General features: G+C 34.8%; 2 protein-coding genes across 4 annotated transcripts in view; one reads left to right on the top strand and one right to left on the bottom strand.

The window, feature by feature from the left end:
• The first annotated feature begins 30 nt into the window (after positions 1-30).
• On the top strand, positions 31-14,514 carry XRCC3 (X-ray repair cross complementing 3). The gene is made up of 9 exons (XM_032234876.1): positions 31-413; positions 546-626; positions 765-1,287; positions 1,914-2,051; positions 2,469-2,681; positions 4,380-4,534; positions 9,194-9,406; positions 9,716-9,765; positions 10,681-14,514. Exons 3-9 carry the CDS (start codon positions 1,194-1,196, stop codon positions 10,928-10,930), a joined length of 1,113 nt encoding a protein of 370 aa, XP_032090767.1. The 5' UTR covers positions 31-413; positions 546-626; positions 765-1,193; the 3' UTR covers positions 10,931-14,514.
• Positions 14,515-14,927: 413 nt separating this feature from the next.
• KLC1 (kinesin light chain 1) overlaps positions 14,928-25,827 on the bottom strand; it is a 42,608-nt gene continuing 31,708 nt past the window's right edge. For 2 of the 3 annotated variants that reach the window (XM_032234830.1, XM_032234839.1), the window contains exons 15-16: positions 21,921-21,987; positions 14,928-19,117 (exon numbers count right to left, since the gene is read on the bottom strand). In XM_032234830.1, coding sequence (XP_032090721.1) covers positions 19,052-19,117; positions 21,921-21,987 — 133 coding nt within the window. In that variant the 3' untranslated portion in view covers positions 14,928-19,051. The remainder of the gene's footprint in view (positions 19,118-21,920; positions 21,988-25,827) is intronic. The other variant, XM_032234848.1, reaches the window with a different exon arrangement.

Raw genomic sequence — 25,827 nt, 5'->3', positions numbered from 1 at the left:
GTCTCTCCGGGCCAATGAAACGTTGAGAAACGTTTCTCTTCGGGAAGGGGGAGCAGAGCTGTTGTTTACAACATTACAATGGTGGGCCGACTCCCCACCCCACCCCATTGATATATACTTCTCAGCCAATCCCCTTCAAGGCATCTCCGGCCAAAGAGGAAAGTGAAAAGGGGAGAAAGAAAAGAGAAGAGAGGAGTCTCGCACGCGTGCGCGCAGAGATTGGAGGATAACGCCGCATGCGCCTTTTACATTGACAGCGAAGTTTAAGAGGACGCGTTCTCGATGACCAGCGAGGCTTTGTGATTGGTTATTAACTCTTCCCAGCATTCTGTGATTGGCCCACGCTTTCCGCGGTTTAGGCTGATTCTTGTTAGCGCCTTTCTCTTCTCTAAGGCTAGGGTCGTTCACTGAAGGTAGGAGATCATTTAAAAGGGATTCTTGCTTAATAGACTCCTCTCGGTGGAGTTTGAGTTGGGGGACTTTTGTCCGACTGTCCGTTTTTGGAAATTCTGTTTAGCTTTCAATATTGGCATTTTTTTTCCAAGGTGGTTTTGAATTTTGAGTCTATAATCACATGGGCGACTGGAACTATGGCAAATAAAGATCCTATGAAGAAGTAAACATAGGTAACAAAAGAGTTCAATATTTTTTTCATTTATTAAAATTTCTTTACTATTACCTATAGAAATGGAAGCTTTATTTTTCAGCTTTAATTTTTTGTTCACTTTCAGAATATAATCGTCATTCATATTCTTCCCACGCAGGTCTTACTCGATGATAAACAGGCTAGGCTGTTTGATTCCAGAATGGAGGAGGGAAGCCCTTTATTCGTGGGATCTTATTCTGTGTGAAGATTAGCACTTGCATCCACTTTCACAACATTCAACATGTCTTGACCAATCTCATATATCCTTATATTTTTCCACCTAAGTACCATTGTCTCATGCAATTTACGTGTGAACAGTCTTCACCTCTGATATTTTTTCACATGCTACGTAACCTGAAAGTAACTAAAACAAGCCAAGGAGCCTAGCAATTGCAAATCGGTATATAACGCTAGTAACATAAAAGCATTAAAGAAAAATAGGAAAAATAATACTGAGATCAAAGGAGCAAGGCTGATGTGAAAAACTATTTCAAGTCTTTCTGTTAGCATCTTTCTAAAGCTATATCTTACTCAGTTTTCTTCCTCTATGTTACTTAATATTGTGTGGCTCTGCATTTGTGAAGAAATGGACTGGGATAAGTTTGACATGAACCCTAGAGTGATTGCAGCTATTAAAAAAGGTACATCAACACTACAAATCCTTGTTTTCATATTATATGTCACCCCTCTATCATTTTTATAGATTGATTGTGTAAGAAAACTGCCTTGCTGCATTTGATTAAGGGATTGTATAGAGTAGGCTACAGTTGCAAGTGGATAAATACTGATTGTGATGAGATTGGGTATATCCAGATCTGAAAAGAAGCTAAATTTTTAAGAACAAGCCATGTTGGACTCACTTCTGAATAAACATCTGCAAGTGTGTCTCTAGCTGATCATTGATGGGATTTTTTTGGCCTTGCTCTCACCTGCTGTTTAGAAATATGAATAAAAGAATGCATGCATGAATGCCAGTAGTAAGGGATGTTCTGAATAGTTGAGTAACAATGAATAATTATAGTTTCACAGTTTTGCATTAGAAAAAAGTATTTGCATAAAAACAAATCTCTGTATTAATGATGCCATGCTGTTTATGTCTACTTAAAAGTAAGTTGCATTGAGTTGAATGGGGCATACTAAGGTATATGATATAGGATTCCAGAACAAGAGAATAAAGTAATAACATGTCTATGCCCTGTAATATCCCCACTTTTCAAATAAAATAAATAGATCTATTTTGGTTATAGAATCAATTTTCTTATTTCAGCAAATATAACATCAATTAAAGACATTTTCCATCTTTCGGGATCAGATTTGCAAAGGTTAACAAAGCTATCCAAGACAGATGTACAATATCTACTAAGAACAATTTCTAGTACTTTGAGAAAAAACTCTGTTTTTACAGGTAAGTCTTCAACTAACTTTTTTCTAAACAATCAATTGAAAAAAATTATTAGACTACTAGAAACCTATACATTGAAGGTATAGTGGCATTTGATCTTCCAGATTTTTGTTAAAATCTAATTCAATCCTTTAACTTGCTGTAAAACTATGGGTTTATGTCATAAAATGGTAACAAGGCAACTTTTTTCTTCTTTAATTTTGAGAAACTCTTTTATTCCCTTTCCATCTTATATTCTTTTCCTGCTACCGAAATAGAACATAGTACTTTCGCTGGATGTCTTAACTGAATGCTTTCTGAGGATTTCTGAATCAGCTGATTAAGAGCCTCAGTGCCTTTATTTTGTCAACCATTTCAGGATAATTACATTGAAAGTGACATAGAAGTGCATTAAGTAAACCTGCTGTCAAATTGTTTTAGCACTCCAGCTATTTCAAAACAAAGCCCCCAGCACTTCCCAAGGCCAGAAGCTGAGTCTAGGCTGCCCATTTCTAGATGGTTTGCTCCGAGGAGGAATTCCCCGTACAGGAATTACTGAAATTGCTGGTGAAAGCTCTGCTGGGAAGACTCAGATTGCTTTGCAGCTGTGTCTTTCTGTGCAGTATCCATACCGATATGGTGGACTAGAATCTGGTAAGAAATATGCTCTTTTAATCTCTTTGAATGGTTTTGAGCAGTATTCCTCACTCCCTGCCATGTTGCATACTATTGCATTATGATTATTAGCATTTAGGCTTATATAATGCCATGTAGTGCTTTACAGCATTCTCTGAGCATTTACAATGTAAGCATTATTTGCATATTGCCATCAACATCTGGGTCCTCATTTTACCAACCTCTGAAGGATGGAAGGCAAAGTCAACCTTGAGCCCCATCAGGATCAAATTCCAGGTTGTGGGCAAAGTTTGCCTGCAATACTGCACTTTAACCACTGCGCCACCAGGGCTCCTATATTATATTATAATTTTGTTTATCTTCGGTAAAAATAGTGACAAAGCTATACAGTCTATTCCTTGCTAAAGTTTCAACTCCAAATATTAAAAATATTCTTCTAATCAATCAAACAATGACTGTTTGTTTGATTGATTTCATTCTTTTGAAGATTTCAGTATTCACACGTTCAAGCATGTTTGGGTAGTTTGGGTTTTAAAAGCTTAAAAGAATGTAATAAATTTTCTCTCGTTTGGTTCCAAAGAAAGTGTTTGAGAAGCCTGTATTTGTCCTTAAATTTTTAAACAAACCAATTACATTCAACATCAGTTGCTGAAATCAAATTTTTCACTATAGAAATTTGCTTTGTGCACTCAGAGAAGTATCCCTTCAGGATAGAACCAACTGCTCTAGAGGCATTTTTCTTCAAGTGTAGCCTTATCCTAATTTTCAGCCTACTTTTTTGTCAAAAGATGAAATACTGTGTAATGCATTGCTGCCATCACCTAAATTATTATTTATGGTTGCCAGGCTTGAATCAAATATTTCATTTTCAAGTATGGTTCTGCTTATGAGCTCAGGTCTTTCTGTACAAATAGTCCTCAACTTACAATCACAATTGAGCCCAAAATTTCTATTGTTAAATGAGATATTTGTGATCTTTGACCCATTTCACGACCTTTCTTGTCATTGTTGTTAAGTGAACCATTGCAGTTGTTAAATTAGTAACACAGTTGTTTAAGTGAATCTGGCTTCCCCATCAATTTTGCTTGTTAGGTTTCAACAAATTTCAACATGAACCCAGGACACTGCAACTGTCATGAGTCAAGCATCTGAATTTGGATCACATATCTATGGGGATGATGTTCCAATGGTCGTTTGGAAAACGGTCATAAGTCACTTTTATCAGTGCCATTGTAACTTCAAACAGTCGCTAAATGAACTGTTGTAAGTTGATGAATATCTGCACTAGTGTCCACTGTAGCTTTGGAAATGGGCATTTTCGGTTGCAGTACTTGCCATTTGGAACATCATAATTCCCAGGATCCAGCAAGACACTGCTGGTATTACAGATAACCTTAAAAATGTGACTGTTTCCTGGGCATGGGGGTCATGAGGTTAAGGCAGTGTGTGAAGTGGTTTTTCACTATATCGCATGTTGTTGTCCTCAACAAACATTCTGTACTATCTATCTATACTGGGTTTTGCTATTGGTATTACTTTGTTTTTACTGAGTTTTTTATTTTGTTAGCCACCCACAGTTACAGTTATGAAATGGGTTGCCATATAAACAATTTTTTTTAAAAAAAGGAAATTATTATCCCGTGTGTGTGTGTGTGTGTGCCAGCCGACTGCCACAAAGAGAAGCCAGTAATTTCAGACGGCTTGGCTTCATTACAGGTGCAGTTTACATATGCACAGAGGATGTTTTCCCTAATAAACGTTTGCAGCAATTGATTGAGCAACTGCCAAAATTGAGGAGTGACGTTCCATCCGAGGTGATGCAGAAGATAAAATTTGGAAACAGAATATTTGTTGAGCATGCAGCAGACCTGGTGAGTATTTTATCTGGCTGTCAGTGCTTCAAAAGGTTAGATTCCATCTATGCAGCTGAAAAAGAGCTGTGGTGCTACATTCCAATGTAGAATACGCATTTTGTAAATCAAAATGACAATTACTTAACACTTCACATCAATTTTATAGTGCTGTTTCCATTGATGCCATTTCTCAGATCTCTACAGAAAAAAAGAGGTTTATTTGTTTTTACAAAATATATAGTTAGCTTTTCCCCTCAAAGTTTCTTAATATGAAGCTAAAAGTTTGCAAACAACACATATAGAACATCTATTAGTTAAATTATGCAAAGCATTAAAAATGGTTTCATTAAAAAGACCTTAACTTATAGAACACATTCAACAGGTCAGGTTTAAACTTCAGTACTGTGAGAAACAGTATAGAACTTCTGAAAAATGAGTGTTCATTTTTCTTCTATTTTATAATAAAAAGTTAAGCTTTTTGTTCTCAGAGCTATGAAACTATGCTGGCGAAGTTGAAGGACTCTCAGAAGCTAGAGCAGTGCTGTTATATGCCTACTTTTTGGCACTAAGTCAACTGAATTATGAAGATTTTTAAAGAATCTTGTTTCAGGTTTCCTGCACAACCTATCTTGCACATCTTGCTACAGAGAGAAAACTAAAAGAACCAGTTTGAATAAAAGCAGATTTACTTACTTACTTACTTACTTACTTACTTACTTACTTACATACATACATACATACATACATACATACATACATACATACATACATACATACATACATATTCTGACCACCCCGCTCTGGCCTGTGAGTAATGCAGACACAGGTTTGGCTATTTGCCACTCTTTAATCACAGGAATTACAACTCCATTGGCTGAAAGCCCAGACAACACTCTCAGGCAAGAAGGGTTGGCAACAAACCAAACCAAACAGAACAGAAATACAAAACAGACCAGACAAGAGTTCCTCAAGACTGTTATGAATGGTTGTGTCCTGCAAAAGGACCCCTCCCAATTTCTCACTTATATCTCTCTTGGGAGGGGCCAAGTCACAACCACCTTGGCTTGATTATCTCTTATGAGTCTGCCTCCACAACTGCTGCTTTCGTTTCTCCACCCTTCTTTGCCTGGCATCAAGAACAAACTGCCTTGAGTCCTCCCCACTGCTCCATGCCTCAGGCACCTCCTGGTGGCCAACCAGCCTCTCTGGTCCCTGCTCTGAGTCTGAACCCTGGCCAGGGTCCTCCACATCTTCCTTGGCAGACTCATTGGTTCCTCGCTATCCGAATCCATCAGCAGCTCAACTGGATTCTGCTGGGCCCTACATACACACACACACACACACACACATATACACATATATAAATATATAAATGGCTGTGTGTGTGTATGTTCCAGCATAACTGGAACGCCTCGAGCAATTTCAGCCAAACTTGGTACCCAGATGACTTACTCTCAGGAAAAAAAATACTGTGGGGGTAAGAATCCCCTCAGGGTATATGTTCTGTTAAGATGCAGCCTGTTGTGTCTTAAAATGGCTTTACTGTACTGCCTTACAATTGCTTCTACTGTACAGCGCAGTGGAGTTGCCATGGTAATCGCTTTACAGTATTCCACAAATACTCTGGTAAGGGGGAAAATCCAACATTAGAAATTACGTTTGGTCCAGACATTTTCAACAAGGCTTTGATTATTCTTCAGGACAAATATATGGCCATGATTAATAGCACATTACTGCAACTCGGCCTGCCTGCACCACCAACATGACATACTTCACTCAGATTACATACGAGAAAATAATTTCATCGTCGAGCAGTTCCTGGCTAATACAGGATTGGGAAAAATAAATACCCAGCAACACCAGGTTATTAACTAGTCAATAATAAATCCCATAAATGATGATAAATGAGTCACAGAATCATTCGCTGCCTATTTTTATAAAGGTATACATTGTTTTAAATGATATTATTGCCTTGAATTTTAATTTCGGGCATAAAAGGCAAATTATAGTCTGCCTCACTGATTAATGTTAATTTGCATTTTGTTCTCTGCATACCTCTGGTGTTAAAATGGTCCATTAAATGGTGGACAGCAGTAAAACTCAGGGACTGTGATCAAACTAGTCTGCAGGCCTCCATAAACTTGTACTCTGGAGACAAGGGTGTGGCATCACTGCCCTCAATGAGGAGAAATCCAACTAGAAGGGAGTAAGTGAGATAGAAAAGCAAGCAAGGATAGGGGAGACTTCATTTGCTGTTTCAAAATTGGCAGAGAGTGGAATTGATTGGCATTTGATTACTATGCTTCAGGCGTAGAAAATCTTTCCAACTAGGCATTGCATTGTACTGATTTTAAAGAGAAATTGATCTGGCTTAATCAGTTGCTTGTTTTTCCTCTGGCATACTCAGCATTTCCTTTGTGAGAAAATACACTGGAATTCCACAGGATACCTTTTGCTTAACATTTTTAATTTTTTTTAAGGAAAGGAAAACAAAAGTGGAATGCCCAAGAGAATAATGTACGTCAAATGCTTTCCTTTTGTTCTTTCTGACCCAATGGCATATTAGAAAGTCATTTCCTAAAAGGGCTCAAAATGATGGCTGTCTGTCAGAAGAATAATTCTTTCAAACAGAACATAATATAACCATATTTGACGTGATAGGAAAAGCTGAAAAAAAGAAATAAAAAATATTGATTTAGAAAATGGATGCAAGAAAAAAACACCTCAACGCATCCATTTGTGAGGAGGAGATGGGCAATGATTCAGCATGCCACCACTCCTATTCTAAACCTCTCCCTTCTCTTGATCACATGACCATGTTTGCTGCTTGGCCTATGCTTTTTGATGCAAGCACATATTGAAAGCCAAATAGATACAATATATCAAGAACAGAAATTTGTATCCAGAGGCAACTCCCATGGATCTATCCTAATTAGACATCTGACACAAACAGATGGGCAATGCAGATGTACATATCCTGATTAAGTTCCTGGTGAGAAAGTGTGTGTGTGTACACATGGAACACATTACTTGGTTAAACAGAATACAAATTCCTTTTATGGCCATTGCTGCTACAAAGCTTGGAAGAAATGAAAAGGCCATGATTTTTTTTAAAGTTAGGCCTTTATCACAAATACAAGGTTAAGCTTTTTTACTACACATCAACCTTTGTAAATGCAACTTTTTTAACCAGCTTTTTTGGTCAGACCTCCATACTTACTTGATATATGGTTACTCCATATAGATTCCTGGCAGTGTGCAGTATAAAACAGATAAAACACAGGATAACAAAATCACAGGGTAATGTCTTAATTTACCCAGGATGATATTGACGTAGCATCTCCCAGTGACAACATGTAAACATTAAAAGTGTTTTTGAATAACTGCATTTTAGCCACTTTCCTAAATATTAATAGGGAATGGGTCATTGGGGAAGAGGTTGTTTCACTTACTAGAACAGTAGCCAGAAGGGTAAATGAATCCATTCATGTATTGATAAGAACTTGCTTTCCAGTATATTTCTCCTGCATTTGGTTTTTTACTGGAGTGATTTGTCAGCTATACTCCTTACTTCCCAATTTGATGCTCCATCAGGAACATAAAATAAAAATTGTGCAGAGAAAAGCATTGATTCTATACCATTCTATAAATGGCTTACGGGTTTCACTGATAGTAACGCAGCAGAGCTCTGAAGTTAGTAGGATATATTTCAGTTTGGAGTGGGGTAATTTATTTTAGAAGACTTTCCATATTTTTGGACTACAAAATGCACCGGTGTATAAGATGCACCGGCGTATAAGATTTCAAAGAGGAAAACAAGAAAAAAAGTTTTTGCCCTCCCCAGCCCCAGGTGTGCTCTGCAGGCCTCTCAAACCCTCTGTGCATCCCATTTTAGCAAAAAAACGGCCCCGTTTTTGGCCTCTCAGGCATCTTGTTTTTGGCCTCCCCAACCCCCAGAAACACTCTGCAGGCCTCCGAAACTCTCTGCTTGAAAAATGGGTCCATTTTTGACAAAAACAAGACATGCGGGGCAGGAGGCCAAAAATGGCCATATTTGGTGTATAATACACACCAACATTTCCACCCTCTTTTTGGGGGGGGAGGAAGTGTGTTTCATACTATGAAAAGTATGGTAAATCAATTTGTGCTGGCCACAATTAATCCTTTCCTGTTGGTATTTATTTCAGTGCTGATGGTGACATTAGGCAGGATCTATGTGCAGGGGACTGACCCCTATCTGACACCATGGAAAAATATCACTGGTTGAAAAAATGCTAGTCCGCTTTGGCAGAAAGAAGCTTTGAATAATCATATTTCCAAGCATGGAAAAAGGATATTTATTCTCTTGTTTTAGAATGAGGAGCCATACCAATAATCCTGCCGTAAAAATCTTAATGTAATCCTATTATACATTCAGAAGGGTTAATTGGAACTTAGTCTCAAGATAATGTGCATAGTTTTGCAACATTGCTGTAATTCTCACTCAGCTTCCTGACTCAATAAAGCTCTGATGGATTGAGTATACAATTTGCTGTTTGCTGGCATTGCAAACAAATACAATTTTTGGAATAAGGATTACTCTAGCTATTGTAGCAATTACTGTGCATCCAGTGGACCAGACTTTTTTAACAACTGTTCTGTACTTGACATGCCTCCTGCTGTATTTCCTTATTACAGGACACTTTCCATGAATGCATTACTAAGAGACTTAGCTTGCTGCTCTCGAGAGGAATGGTGCGGCTAATCATTATTGACTCCATTGCTGCCTTGTTCAGATGTGAATTCAGTGCTACAGATTCTCTCCAGAAAGCTAAATATTTACAGAAATTTGGGGCAAAACTTCACAGATTAAGTTGCACGTTCCAGACCCCCATAATATGCATTAATCAGGTAAAATAGCAGAGTTTGCTTGCCTTAGCAACATCCCACTAATTTCATGAGAGCTATTTACATCTAACTGGTTTTAATGTATGACTGGACATTGATTTAAACACTTAGATGAAATTCCTAGTTAAGAATGGAATGTTTGCAAGTAAAATTCTGGTCTCACCAGAATTAAGGTTGGTTAATTATGTATGATTTAGCCAAAGTATTTTATTAGAAGTAACTAATCTGAAGTAAAATTATTTCTTTCCTATTACTACATTCTGACAAAGCATTGAATGGACATTTTTTCTTGATTTCTTTTATATATTCTAGGTAACTGATGCAATAAATGTGAGAGAAGATGCTGTTTGGAATACTCAAAGGTGAGTGGAAAAAGAAATTCAGCAAGCACATATGTATGCGCACATGTGCACACATATGCACACAAAAGTGAAAGATCTAAACACATATCTCATATATGTTGTATGTGTGCAGTAGTGTGCATGTGCTGATACTGGATTCTTAGCTAGAATAACTCATTTTGAGTTGGAATGATGCAAGAATTGCTATTGGATTCTATGGCTAACCCCAAACACAAGGTGTAAACACCTGATTTTATATGGATTCTGCTACATTGAAAGAGTAACTGTGATGAGTGAGGCTGTGACTAACCACACCTCTACCCAACAGAACTTTCTTCTTAGTTAAAATAAGTTTTCAACAGACAGCACATTTTCACAGAATAATATGATGCAATGGAATACATTCTACCTTAATGTGATTCTGAAGTATCTAATATGTTATAACATTTGCTAGAACAGATCACTCTTATACGAGTACATTAATCTTTAAAGAGTTCAACAAAATTGCCTTAGATAAAGGGTGTCAAACGTGCATCGTCATGGTGGAGTCACGTGACATATCAGGACTTTTTCCTTCGCTAAATCGGGCATGGGCACATGACGCACCCGGCCAGCGAGTTTGGCAGCCCTGCCTTAGATCAAACCATATCATTAATTCATCTGTCCCAGGATTGTGTAAATTTTGGGCTGTGGGTAGCTGCACGCTTCTGGAACAACAAAAAATAAATTTAACAATGGAATTTAAATGCAGTAGTTAAATTAATACTATTTATTTCCTCTGTGTAATAATATTTAGTTTATTGTAAATGCAATTTGGTAAAAACTGCTGTAGGGTTTCCATTAGCCTAGCCCAAGAAATCATTTTTTTTTAAAGCTTACTTCCCCCTAATTCAAAATAGAGTAGAATATTTTATAATTGCAGGCTTTGTTTTTCAGCTGTTCAGCCAGGACTGTTGTTCCAGCACTGGGAATAACTTGGTCTAATCAGCTGTTGATGAGATTGATGGTGTGCCGTACTGTAAACCAGGCACTGACTGGTGGAGAAACACTGTATAGTAAAAGTGAACTCCGAATGTTAAGAATTATTTTTGCACCTCATTTGCCGCAGCATTTTTGCTATTATACTGTAAATTTAGAAGGTGTAAAAGGAGTTGGGAAAATCAGTCATGATTATGAAGAAACATAAAGCAGTATTTTTTAACCATTTTCAATATAAAATGGAGCTCATATTTTTAAAATCCTCAATCTGTTCCTGTGATTGTATCATCGTATTTATCTATTGCATTATCCTGTCTGCTCAGCAAAGTGCTTGCTCGGTAGAATGCTTGTATTATTTGATCTGGATTGTGCTCTCAGAATGATCGCAAACAACAATTTAAACTCCAGTTTAAACTACAAAAATAGAACAACAAAACTTCAGTATATAAAAGAATCCACTTTAGCAGTACAAAACAAATATATCACAAACATCTGATAAAATAAGTTTGAACTGAAAAACCTTTGAAGTTTAAACTGTATTTCTAGAAAGGAAATTCTTTGCTGTCACCAATTACATTTATGTGTATTTAACACAGGATCAACATGCTACATTTTCAGTGCTTAGGCTGAAATAACTTAGATCCATTTAAATGTGCTGCACTCTTTTAAAGTCAGGATAGACTATTAATGGTGTGATGCAGCTTACTAGCATGGCTGGGGAATTCTTTTCCTGACGAGATTTAGTTGGGTCCCATTTACCTTTAAGATGACAAAGATGAAAATGTCTTTTTAACTTTTTTGCTCTTCTCTTTTAACTTATGAAGAAATATTTATATTCTGCCTGTGCACTAAATGTACATATAGGTAACTTCCATTGCAGTCTCTACATGGGAAAAATAATTTCATTTTCTAAATTTCTAAAAATAAAAAATATAAAAATACACAAGAACCCCAGGAGATGAAACTTACTAGATAAAGTCCTCATGTCCCTTTGGGGGGGAAAAGATAATAAGACTTAAATGTTCATATTTATTTACTATTTATTTAAAGGATTTGTGTGGCTGCCCCTAGCAATTCTGGGGAGCTTAGACATGGCTAAAAAAAATTTAAAATCCTTCACAGTAGAGGTTAAGGCCAAATCCCAACTGACTCAAATTAAAAGTCATTTCAGAATGAGCTTATCCAGCATTGGCTCAGTGCCTGGGAGAAAAAACAACTTGTCAAGGTCTTATGGAAAGCCAACGGAGTTGGGATAATCAAAATCTGATGGGAATGAAATTCCATAGGGCTGATGTTGTAACATAGAAGACAAACTTTCTAAATCCTGATACATGACATTATTTCATTAGAAGGACTTGAAATATCCATACATACTAGTTGGATTTCATGGGATGAGCAGAGACAATCTGCTGCTTAAACTTCACTTATTCTCATATCATTGTCAAGTATTGTGCCTATATACAATACCTAAGTTTGTTATACACTTTTTCCAACATCATATTTTGGTAGATGTTTTTTCTAAATGCTGTAATTGATTTCTGCAGTTGCTTGAAGAAACTTCTCAATGCAATTTATGGAAAATTATATGGAGAGTATTCCTTCACTTTGTATTTTGTGTTTAGAAATATTTTATTATACTGTACTTAAACAAAGATTCCCATTATCAGAGGAAGTCCTGTTCAAATAATATTTAGCCTAAGTTGATCTTACTAAAACATCTCCAGATCACAAAGTGTTGGTTAGCATATTGCATGCTTTCTAGTAAATTATTAAAACATAGCAGCTTCTTGTGGCCATGCTTTATTCAAGGATAATACATCCTAGATTCTTTATTTGTCCGAACAAAGTATTTGCCCTGCCAATAAACTTTCTCTATAGGAATACATGAGACATTATTCTTTCCTCATAATCTATACACTGTTAATTAAGCTTTTGTTTAAGCTTAAAAGCTTTTAAGTTTTTGTTAATACCATGTAGCAATTTGCATGTACTTTAAATCATGTTTAAGACAGTAAAAATGATTATCGAAAAGTCAGGTAAATACTAAAATAGATGATGATAACAACATTTTAACATACTATGAACAAATGTTGAATACCGCAGCAGCAATGGAGAATCTTAGATTTTTGTTTATACTGAATCTTTTTTTAATTATGTCAGAAATGTCTGGAAAATAACTGATGGGAGTATTTTATCTCCATCATGACTCAAAGCATTAAGTGATACAACTTTCATTGGATTCCATTTTAAACAGACTGCAGAACTCAATTATTTTACTACAAAAATTCAGATTACCATTTGGTTAAATTAAAGATGAAGGTTATTTAAGTTTACAATGCAAACATTCAGCTTTCCTAATATAAACTATGTTTACTTACTTTACAGGCTGATTAAAAGTTGAGTATATATTTAGAAATTTTTCAAAATCATAAAATACACTTGACTTTGGCTGGATTGTTTTCCTGTAAATATTTAATTCCAGTCTCATCATGTTGTCTTAGGTTTCTAGCTAACTAGAAATACCATAACAATTTCACAGAACAATGACCTGAAGATAAAACAAACAGTTCAAATTAAACAAAAACATGTCATTGTCTATAATACAATATTCTTCGGGGTATTTAAGACAATACCATTCTCTCCCAATTTAATGATATTTTTAAGGACAAAACTTTGTTCTCTATGGAGAAACAGGCAGCATTACTCAAGACTGTACATTTGTAGGATGAATTTCTTTCATAAATTCCCCAAACATTCCTCTGAAATGTGGATCAGTACACAATAATCTTGACACACAAGTTGTTTTTTAGGTACACAGAAGTTGGCAATACAGCCCTCTGTGAGAATTATGCAAAGTAATGGATTGGATATAGCAGCATATCATGTATATACAGCAGTGGGTGGAATTAAAAAAATTGTTTGAAAGAACAAGGAGACAATATTCTGTGAACGTAGTTATTTTCTAAGACAATGTTTTAAGATGTTGGGACTTCCAACTCCCAGAGTTCATAGCTGGTTGCTATGTTGTAACTCATGATGGCCATAAAGCGAGCCCCCACTTTTAACAGTCCTTTTTTGTAGCGGTAGTTAAGCAAATGCAGTGATTCTTATGGTTCACTACAGGTGTGGTTTTGCCAAAACCCAGAAGTAAATGCTGGTTTTCAGCAAAATTTTGTAAAACTTGATCACAGAACACTGCAAATGGCTGTAAAGATGGCCTGGTTTTAAGTGTGCAAAGTGCAGTCCTCTGGCTGTCGGAGGAGCACACTTTTGGCACTTCAAACTTGGATTGAAGTACACACACACACCCTCTTCTCGGTCTGTTGGAACTTCCAATGGTTGCTAAGCAACCAGTGTTGATGACTAATTGTAAATATTTCATGCACAGAACATTTCCGTTCCTTTAATAAAGAAATCACATTTATGTAACTCTGTTTGATTCTTTATTTTTACACTTTGAGAGTAACAAGAAAGCTTTAAAAAGGAAACAAATACTTCACAACTCTGTAACAGATTAAAACAAAACAAAAGAGACACCATGCTATACACTTTTGAAGAAAGTCTGCTTCTTTAGCCTAGGGCAAATGTTTTTGCAATAACATCCATTTAAGAATCAAAATAAATTAAAGAAATTGTTGTGGCAAATTGAAAATATTTTGTTCCAATTAAAAAAATCAAACTTTATAACTTTTAAAAGAGCCATTTTTTTTAGTTTTGAAGATAAATTGATCATGCATTATTTCTTCATGTAAGAATAAAATTCCTCAGTTGTTTTAAAGAGTAAATTCAAATTTTAAAAATAAAATATGTAGAATCAAATCTAAGATTGATTTAGACTGTTTCCATTTTAATATTTTCCAGTGTTAAAACTATACTATGAATTTTGCCCCATTAACCCCCTTTCCTGCCACAGTTGTTAAGTGAATCACTGCAGTTGATAAGTTAGTAAATGAATCTGGCTTCCCCATTGACTTTGCTTGCCAGAAGATCTCAAAAGGTCACATCACCCTGGGACACTACACCCGGCATAAATGTGAGTCAGTTGCCACAAGTCTGAATTTTGATCGCATGACCATGGGAATGCTGCCACGATTGTGTGAAAAACAATGCCATTGTAACTTCAAACTGTCATTAAATAAACTGTTGTAAGCTGAAGACTACCTATACAATTTATTTCCTTTTTTAAAACTGCTACTTTGTTGATTTTTTCTCGGATTATGGTATCTTTAAGTGCTCTTAAGCGATTTTCAAAAGAGTACGTGAATTACTCTCATTTCAGCAGTTTAGCTGAATATCTACACAATAGCCCCATCAGTGCTGCCATACATAAAGTGCACAGATGAAATGCCATTAGTTACATCCAGTTATGCGGTAAGTCATACATACATGTTACAAAAACTATTTAATTTACTATTTGAAGAAAAAGAACTGCACATTGATAATTACACATGAGTTAAGAATTACAGTAATGTGTTTTTAAAAGTAACATTTTTCTAATTTAATTTTGAGATATACAATAATGAAATACAGTTCCATATTTTTAAAAGGGAATATTCATAACTTCAGCAAAATATAAACATGTTCTGGTGAAATATTTTTTACATGAATTTATGTTACAAGTATGTATTTTGTACTTCAGCAGATTTCATAGTAGCAGAGTTCAGTGGGAAAATTGAACTTGTTACAAATTGGTGTATTTCAACATTGTAAACAAATTCAGTAAAACCCTACACAATCTGTTTCAGAAATATATATAATAAAAATACTTAATTTTCCATAATCAGTGGAATTACTAGTGTAACACAAAACATCTTTTAGCCAGCTGATTTAACATTGTTAAATTTAAAAAGCATTCCTGCTTGCAAAGAAGGATATCTGTAGTAAACATCTGAATTGTTTTCCATGAAGCATTTTCTTGAAACCAGAAGCTACTAATGCCAATTTTTCATATACATATGAATAACTACTGAATCAAGGCAAGTGTTTTAGATCACCATGATAACAGAATAACAGAGTTATTCTTCAGAGTTAGACCTTGGAGGTCTTCTAGTCCAACCCCAATGTTTCTTTCAAAGACTTGTCTTGGGGCTAACTATATTCTTGAGCATCCTAAATAGATATAGGAACATCTATTAAAGATGTAGCTTAAGTAAACTATATTTAATATTGCAACTTATTTTATAAGACAAATAAAATTGTGCCTTGGGTAGTAATGAACAGTATTGTCTAAGAAAATGTATAATGTAATGGGCAATTTAGATTATCACCATCACTTATACTATTTTAAAATTAAAGAGAAAAAAATCTATCTGAATAATGTTGCTGCCAAGACATTTAATGTGCAGATGTCAGATAGATTAATATTACAATTGAGCTTTCAATTCACTGCTGTTTTACCACAGCGTTGTGAGAAATGGCAATCTTCCTAACAGGAAGAACCCACATAGCTATTGATCATGTTCTTTTCCTTTTGTTTCACTTGAACACCTCAAACTTATTTTTCAGATTACAATTATGAGGTCTAAAAGGGATTCATTGACAGATGTGGACTTAATTGGATGGCCCTGTTGTTTCCACAGATACATTTCTAAGACAGGATTAAATCATTTATTATGAAGAAGTGTACTTGGTAGGGAAGAAATCGTGCTTTAGAGATTATACAAAACACAGATTGTTGCTTAAGCTACTTCTGAGAGTGGACAAAACCCTTTATAATAGGTTTTGCTGGTGAGGACTCAGTTCTTCAAATAGGTACAACAGATGTACAAAGAAAAGTTATTTTTGCACCAAATACAAGATTCTAATGAAATGAATGGTATGTGATTTATTTTTCCACAATACTCACTTAAATTAGTGAAAGGCTGAACTGTTTGTATCATGAACTAGAAATATATGGTAATTTTTATGTAACATTGCAGAAATATACTATATTCATAATTTCCTCAATAGTATATCAGTAGAGTGATAGCTTATCACAACTGCCCATCTCACAGCATGGTCCAGCCATAGATTTGTGTATATCCATTTTTCTAATCAAATGTACTGAGTAAACTGCTTCAAAGAAAAGTATCAGGTAAATATTTTCTGTCATTTCTTATTCACAGATAGATCCATAATAAGCAAGGCAGGATAGTCAGATGACTAAGAACCAAGTTTAGCACAGTCATACAGATTAGCCACAAATATGTATTTCCATGTGAGAATATTAATATTTTAGGTCAATTCTCTTATTCATAATGCATAACATACTAGATTTTCCTTCTAAAAATAGCTATTCCTATAATTTCGAGAATTTTAAGTCTAGATGACCTAAGAATTCTGAGAATTTATTTCATCTCATCTGGAGGACATAAAGTAACAGTATTCATAAATTCTACTGGACAGATCAAAATTTTAGTCCCACCAAATGAAGAGACAGCTGTTATGGTTCATTCCTTTAAGCATACTACTATACTTTGTTATAAGTTCAAAACAAGATGGCATTAAAGGGCTGCCCCCTTCACCTTTTTGGCAGCATATATTTTCAACTTTCATTTAAGCTGCATGCATTCAAGAGGTAATTTTATAACAATATAAAGCTAAATATGAATATTCATTTGAAAAAAATGTTATTAAATGCAAAGGACAATGTAACTCACAACCATGTTACCTTACAAAACATTTTATTTATGCATCTTTTTCTCCTTAAGAAAATAAAAATGGAAAAATTGTTAAAAAAGGGAGACTAGTATTATTTTAATAACCTAACCATTTCATTCCAAAGAGCTTTAGATTTTATGCTCTTATTCTCAAAAATATATTGAATAAGGCATATTTATAGTCCACTTTGAGTAACAGACTGAAATTGTATTAGAATATACCACCAATGTAATGTAAAGCCTTTTCAGACAGGAATGCCAAATACAATAACTTAAAAATGGAGTCATTGTATCTTACTTCAGCTTTTTGGTTTCTTTATATTTGCTTTCCAAAGTCAGTTCAGAATTTTAGAATTTAACTAAGATGGTTAAGAACAATATAACCAACTCCACTGTGAACCAGCAAGTATAATTCACTGATATTTACAAATGATATGCAATGTTTTCACAAAACCTCTACATAGTCAGCAGCATTGACCAGCTCTCACTTTTCATTTAAAGACTGGACTGCTTAACCAAAAATCTTGCTATATGTATTTTTTTTAAAACTAGAATACATTCCATTTAGTGCTTTAACCTCTGCAGTTCACATTAACATTGATTGTACTGCAAGAAATTAATAAAATTAATTTAGCTTGGTTATTCCTACTGGCCAGAGATTTAATTTTCTTGGTATACAATCATGACTTGCACAAATTTCCTAGTTCCTGCTTGCAAATAACAGTATTGCAAAATGGAAAAAGATAAAACATCTTTTATCTAGTCCCCTGAGAAGAGAAAAACGATTGAATGGAAGATTCAATGGAAGATTGAAAAAGTTGCCACTAATAGGCTTTTTTTATCCTGACAAATTTCTTATGAGACCCTCTTGCAAGCCACAACTTCACAGTAAAGTACTTATTTTTTCCTCTTTTTCACTCCAAATTGAAATAGAAGTCAGATTCAAGAGGTAGTAAGTACTTATAATTCTGGGCTGAGAAAAAAAGAAAAGTTCTGTGGGATTAAAATCAAAAGACAAAAAACCTGATGGATTTAGCTTATTCTGCTTTTCTCTTCTACGTTAAAGTAAACTGCACCACTTTCATAAATTTTTAAACTGAAGATAGCCACAATTAATTGGCTATTGTCATTTTCAAGAGGTGTCAAACTTATTCCATTCCAATTAACCAGTATCTTGCCTTCCTGATTTAAAACCTGAATGTCATAAGCTACATGACAATTTTTGTATCTGTAATCTATAGTGTGTACAAAGTCCTTATTCCTTACAGCGATGAACTTATTGTAAATCTCATTCTAGCAAATGCATACATAGTTAATAATGGATGTTCCTGTAACAGTTTTAAAACAGCACGTTGTGGAAAGCTTTTGCATTTTTTGTACTTCAGTTCCTTTTTCTATTTTGTGGGCATATTTTTCTCTGTTTATGAATACTGCTATACAGCTATCTGTAACACAACTCCAAATTGCTAGTAACAATACAATAAACTCAGCATGCTTCAGAAAGAAGCTAATTGCTAACTCTAGGATTCTTTAAAATGACAGTTATTTTAAGAGAACCTAGGAATAGTCCATCTGTTATGTCTTTAACCTAGAAAGTGCTAAAAAGATCATAATGTGGACCCCCAAAACCTGTGAATCTCAGTGCTTCATGATTCACGCGAACATTTTTAGCTAGCATCTCTTCCAGAACCTCAGTGGGCCAAATCAGTGTGACTGACACTCTTAACTCTTGAATCTGTCAGACAATTAGTTCGTCCCTGCATAGGAAAGAGAACAGAAAGAGTTTATATACAGTTCTAAACTGTGCAGTCATTTAAAAATACAAACGCCGAATGAACAAAATGTATGGTAATCCAAAATAAAAAGAAAGACTAATATTGTTTACCTAAAATTAGTTTTAGGATCTTAATTGAATTTCAAGATTATTCAGCCCACTTTCAATTAATAGATAGGCTTTATTCCAATATGCAACAAGAGCATTTCATAGCTTTGTCAGTACCTGATTCAGTTCCTTAAAGAGGAATCCAAAAAGCTCCTAATTAAAGTATCTTTTTCTGCCACAAGTGTAAAACTGTTCTCAAACTGTGGCTAATTGAAGAACACATGTTCGGTCAAATCATTCTTTATCAGACAAAGTAGCCAATTGTACTATCAATTTTTTTTTATCATGCTTGTTTTAAAAAGTGAGCAATTAAAAAGAATGTGTTTCTAAGATAGCATGTGCACATGAAAGATCTTCAAATCTGTTTTTTTCAGAACTTAAGATATCTTAGTAGTTTTAAAAAATCCTTAATTCTATGGTTTGTATGATAACATTGACTAATAAAGAGTTCTGCCACAGGATACTGAACTCATAAAAATATAGCAACTTCAGCAAAAAAGAAAAAATGCAATGTTGCATCCTGAAAATGCTAAGAGCTATGATTATTTGTAATATAAAATGCACATCAAATATATTCATATTATAAATATATAACCATTTTACATTTTTTTCATATCCATGCTATTTAAATATTTACCCTTACAACCATATTAAACACATGTCACAAAAACTGAGATTTGTCCCTCCAAACTTTATCCCTCTAACTATTTTACTTTTATTAACCCTTGTTATTATATTCCACAAGATGTTGGCAGCATTTATAAATAGTTCCATTTTTAAAACTGAAGTTCTTAATTGGTTTGGGTATTTTATTTTGGGCTTTATACAAATGCAAGAATATTTCAGACAACTGGAACTACCCATGTATAGGTTTTTACTCTCCTGGTGTTACACATTATTATTGAAACATCTGCTACATTGTTAACTGTGTTAGTTGAAATTATAAGGTTAGTTAACAGCCACAATATAATATTGGTCATTTAAACAAGACTACCAAACATGACAAATATTAAGACATGTGAAGGAGAGTCTTCATGCAGACATTATTAAAATGTGACCCAGTTAATATTTTAAGATCTAATTTTCCCCTATGAAAGATTGTAGCCCTATCCAATGATTTTCATTAGCAAGTACTATGTAGAAATTGAACTTTGAAAAAACAATCCTTATGAAAAGTATTGGTTGGATTTTTGCCAGTTTAAATCTTCCTGTAATTAATCAGGGGCACAACTTATTTTTATTTATTGCTCCTTGGGACAGGTTAAAGTTACTCTAGAGATTAAACCAAGCTCTGAGTAGTCTCTGACTTTAGCAAAAGCTGGCAAATAGGAAAAGCCACACAAAATTCCATCCACTGTTAATTGCCTTCTAGACTAACTCTCCAATTTATACAACTGAGAAACTGCTGTGGATTGACACTTAAGTGCATCAGTATGCTGGATGTTGTTCAGATATATTTTAATCCTAATCAGTGTGACACTAAACTCCAATAGCCACTTAAAATGCCTGGACAATGAAAGTAAACCTTGCAAACTTCAGAAAATGTTAATATAAAGCAGCCAACAACTGTCTGCTTTCCCTTGATAGTAAAGGTGGAAGACAAGGATTGTTCTGGAAAAGCATTTTGATGATTTTGAAAAACCATATGGTAAAATAGTATAAAAAGGTTGGGGACTTGAACATCAATGAATTTATGTGTAATTTCTAATGCCTTTAATATACTACAAGCCATTACAGAATAACACTGTCCATACATAAGACAATAAAGATAATACAATGTCTGCTACCTAAAAGTATTTATAAATAGCATACAGACACCTCTCACAACTCTATTAGCCTCTGCTTCCCTATTATGGGAAAGATAATATAAGATATGTCGTCGTTGTCCCCCATATAGTCAATTATCTTTATCATAGTCTCCAGATAGCTTCATTCATACAACATTTATGACTTACTCTCTTCACTACAAAAAAAGCATATGTAAGACAGATGCAAGAAATGCAAATCCACAACCCAAGAAGACATGTTCAATTACACAACACCTGATTGTAGTCTGAACTGCATGGTTCTGCCACCTCATTTGCTATCTGTATGAAAGACTTATTGTTTCTATTGACAACACTGGAATTCGTGCCCTAAAATATTCAAAGTATAGAAAGAGCAGTGAATTAGCAGCATTCAACAGTATACCGTTTCCCCCAAAATAAGACCTCCCTGGATAATAAGCCCAATCGGGCTTTTGAGCACATGTGCTAAAATAAGCCCTCTCTCGAGAATAAACTCTCCCTGAAAATATTGCAACACAGCAGCAGCCATGAGGTGACCATGCTTGCCGCCTCCTGCACCTCAAAAATAATAAGATCTCCTCAAAAATAAGGCCAAGCGCTTATTTCAGGGGTCAAAAAAAAATAAGACCCTGTCTTATTTTCAGGGAAACGTGGTATAAAAGGGCAAAACTGCAAATGTTGATGGCCATTTTAAATAAAGTTGTTGGGTCTACATACTAGAAGCTTTGAAATAGATTGTTGCAGTGTTGTGACATAAAATTAGGAATGAAACACTATCAAACTTAGTTCCATGTCTGAGTTGAGTTCTGATATGCCCAAATTCATCATTTTACCTATTTTAAGCCCTGCCAGTAACGTCTAGTTGCATAAGAATATTATAGGGCTTCTTACTTGAAAATGATCTTCAGTTGTTTTGCCACCCACGTTAAGAATATTCATTGAACTGGCACGCTTCATGCTGGACAGTGAACATGCAATGATAAACCAATCAGAAGAGCTGAAAACGGAAAGCTCTGAATACACAAAACATTTAACACAAAATAACTCCTACACTAATAATACTATTATGACCGAAAGAAATACAATTTAGTATACACACATTTTCCTATATTTATCACAAAAGATCATAAAATTTAAGATTTTTTAAAATACCATTTTACTAACTATTAAATTCTTTTTACTGGTCAATCCCACCACAGAGCTTCTAAAACTCAAATGCTATCATACTGTTTTAAATTATTATTTTAAAGGTAGATATAATACTGCCAGTATCTACCTTTTTAAAAAAAATCCTTTCGTTAAGAACATGTCATTCATTCTTGATAACTGAATGGACAAACAATAACCCTTCTTGACTTGTCCCTTAATAGCTTTAATTTAAATTAAATAATTTAAATTATTGGTTTTGAGAGATTCTCTTTTCTGGAGATAGTTTCTCTGATCTGGATTGCAGATCAGATCAAATTGAGGGGTTGTCAAAATTCTGCCTTAATATTCTAACATTAACCAACTGAAATCCACAATCTGCAGAGATTTGGCATCAAATCTTACTGTATTAAAAAAGGTAATCAACTTTTAAGCTCCAGATGTTTTTGTCGTCGTCATCATCATCATCATCATCATCATCATCATATTTAGCTGTAACAATGCCTATAAAACCTTGTAGCATTTCTATGGTATATTCCAAGATTTATTGAACAATTATCCTACAATGAATTACAACTTTAATAATTTGGGGGCTTCTAAAATTTTAGCAGACTTAATTAAAAGATTTAAAACCAAGTAGCATAATACACAAATTACGATTTTTCTGAAATCTTGGTGTGCTCAGCACAGCAAACATTTGCATTAACTTTAAATGAAGTAAAGGTAGGCAAAATCTGGACATACACCAGCTAGGATTCTTATGAACCTTTAAGATCTAAAACCGTAAAGTTGGGTGACTAATGAAAAATTGAGACAGCTGGCTATTACTACCCAGTCAGTTTAGTTACTCACTTGATAAGTTACAAGATAAGAGACTTTTAATGGGAAATTTGCAACAGTTTATTCCCTGCACTGGCAAGGTCGGATTATGGTGGCTAAAATTACTTGGTTTTATAGATTTGTGTTGTGAGTAAAGCAAGTCCATATCAATAGACAGGAACACTGTATCTTTTGGCACAAATTAGCCAAAAGACAGTCCCAGCAACATATATACGTATAAATTTATTATAAACTAAGTTATACAAAACAAGAAATATTTACACTGTATTAGTGCCAATCATAACAATATATTTCTGCATATCCAAGAACTTCAGTGCATGCATATTAAAATACAGGTGTTATCAACATAAAGTAGTAAGTCATGCAATATTTAAGTAGTAAAATAGTAAGTCATGCAATATATATATATATATATATATATATATATATATATATATATATACATACATACATACATACATACATACATATACATACACATACACATACACATACACATACACATACACATACACATACACATACACATACACATACACATACACATACACATACACATACACATACACATACACATACACATACACATACACATACACATATATATATATATATTAACTATATATATATAGTTAATCTAAAAATGTTTAACACAGCACAAATATGAACATCTGAGTTTATCAGTTTTTAAATGAAAACTATCCACAGATGACACTGAAACATTAAATAATCATTTTTTTAAAAATGACTTCATACCCAGGGTGATATAAATTTAATTGTTCTGGAATACAAGTATTAGTGTAGTATATGGTGGGAAATCTTTAGCAAGACAAAATCTGGTTTTTAAGTGTTTCAAAATTTCCTTCTGCATTAGAATATGGAACCAGGTCATGATACTATTATTCTTGCAGCACCATTCCTTTAAGTACAAATCAATAAAATACAGGGGGGAAACTCTGAGTATTTTAACTAATATCAGCACTAAATAGCCCACTAAAGACAGGACTGTGTAAAACATGAGTGCATAAAGGCTTGAGAGGAGGACATTAGCATCAAGAGGCCTACTGGTTAATTTAGAGAAGTAGGAGGAAGAAGCCTAGAATGTTATCTTATGGCTATAGAGTACAGATATACACAGTCTGTGACTTCTTTGCATTGCACTGGAAAATCACTGTTTATGGCTTCTTGTCTGTAATAAAAAATTAAATCTAGTCAATTTGATCTGAGCATATTCTGCCTAGTGGAGGCTAGAATTGGATAAAGAAAAACCTATTATTTACTGCTGAGTGTTAATTTGTTTTCCTTAAGCATGTTCAATAAACCATTGGCCCAGTGGTGGGTTTCTGCCGGTTCGCACCGGCTCGGGAGAACTGGATGGTGAAATTTACCAATCCGGTGAGAAGAGGTTCGACCGGTGGACCCGGAAGTAACTTCTGGAATGCCTGCCCCAGCCCTATCTCTCACTCAACCCCGCCCGTCCGGAAGCAACTCCATCGCTTGCTCACCCCGTCCGTCTGCACTATCCTAGCCCAATTCGGTGTCAAGTCCCATACCTGGGAGTGGAGGTGGTGAACAGAGAAGCATGGAGAGGTCCAGTGGCACAATCCATCAGACAGCAGCGGCAAGCTCAGGAGTTTTCTCCTGGATTCTTCTCTGTCCTGCCTCCTCCAATCTCCCAAAGTTCTTTTCCCAGCATGTGATAACTTTCTACTGGATTCCACTCTGTCCTGCCGCCTCCGATCTCCCAAAGTTCTTTTCCCAGCATGTGATAGCTTTCTACTGGATTCCCCTCTGTCCTGCCTTCTCCGATCTCCCTAATTTTGGCCCTTAATCATCCAGTTGTCTATTTTTGGAAGGTTTTCCCCTCTCTTCCCCCGCCCTTCATAGGAGACCCAAAAATTTTTGCCACATGGCTTGGGGGTGGTGGTCATGTGACTGAGTGTGCATGAGTGATGTCAAGTTGTTCATACCCACCCAGTCACATGGCTGCCAAGCCACACCCACAAAATAGGCCACACCCACAAAATAGGTTCTAAAAAACTTTGAAACCCACCACTGCATTGGCCCCAAGTTCTAAGTTGGAGGTGGGTAGTGGTGTAGATTGTTCTATTAAAAAAAAACAACCCAACCCTAAAAATTGACATTATGGGCCAATGTTTTACTGATCACACATAAATATCATCATGGATAGATACCACTTCAAATGACATATTAGTTAGAGATTAAACTATACAAGAGTTTGCATTGAATGAAAGTAGGTTGGAATCTTGTTATTCTTCTATTTGGGTAAATTCCCACTTGCAAGAGCATTCAAGATGTCCTACATGTTTTGAACCTATGGATTTATGATTCACAAACAGCAGTTTTCCAAGAGTATAAGCCTCTTAAGACATGCTGTCAAAAGCAGTTTGTGATACTGCTCTGAGACCTGCTATTTTGAATCTAAAAATCATCATGGTCGTTTATATAAAATAATGCACTTCGGGAAGCAATAAAAATAGTTAAGTATTTTTTTTTATTTGTAAACCAAACTTTCTTTAAAATGAAAGCTTATGCTAATGCAACATTTTAAAGCAATATAAAAGACCTGTAAAATGTATTCACATTTTAAACTTGTTTTTTATTCAAAGACAAAGAGAAAAGCTGGTTTTAGAAGGAAACATGTTCTTGAAAGAAACAAAAGGTGCATTTAAGTATGGGTGGCTTTGGAAATATTTTGCTATTATTTATTGACTGAAAATCTAGTAGTTCAGAGAAAAAGTATCTCCAAAAAGTTTAATTGCCTTATCAATAACCTAAATACTGAAATATT

This window comes from Thamnophis elegans, chromosome 1, assembly GCF_009769535.1.
Source record: "Thamnophis elegans isolate rThaEle1 chromosome 1, rThaEle1.pri, whole genome shotgun sequence".
NCBI lineage: Eukaryota > Metazoa > Chordata > Lepidosauria > Squamata > Colubridae > Thamnophis > Thamnophis elegans.
Note: the sequence above shows the minus strand (reverse complement) of the source record. Positions and strands in the feature narration are given on the sequence as shown.

Coding starts and splice junctions, on each gene's coding strand:
- XRCC3 (XM_032234876.1), top strand. CDS start 1,194: ATGTTACTTAATATTGTGTGGCTCTGCATTTGTGAAGAAATGGACTGG. Junction 2,052..2,468: donor AAAAAACTCTGTTTTTACAG/GTAAGTCTTCAA, acceptor AAATTGTTTTAG/CACTCCAGCTATTTCAAAAC. Junction 9,407..9,715: donor CCATAATATGCATTAATCAG/GTAAAATAGCAG, acceptor TATATATTCTAG/GTAACTGATGCAATAAATGT.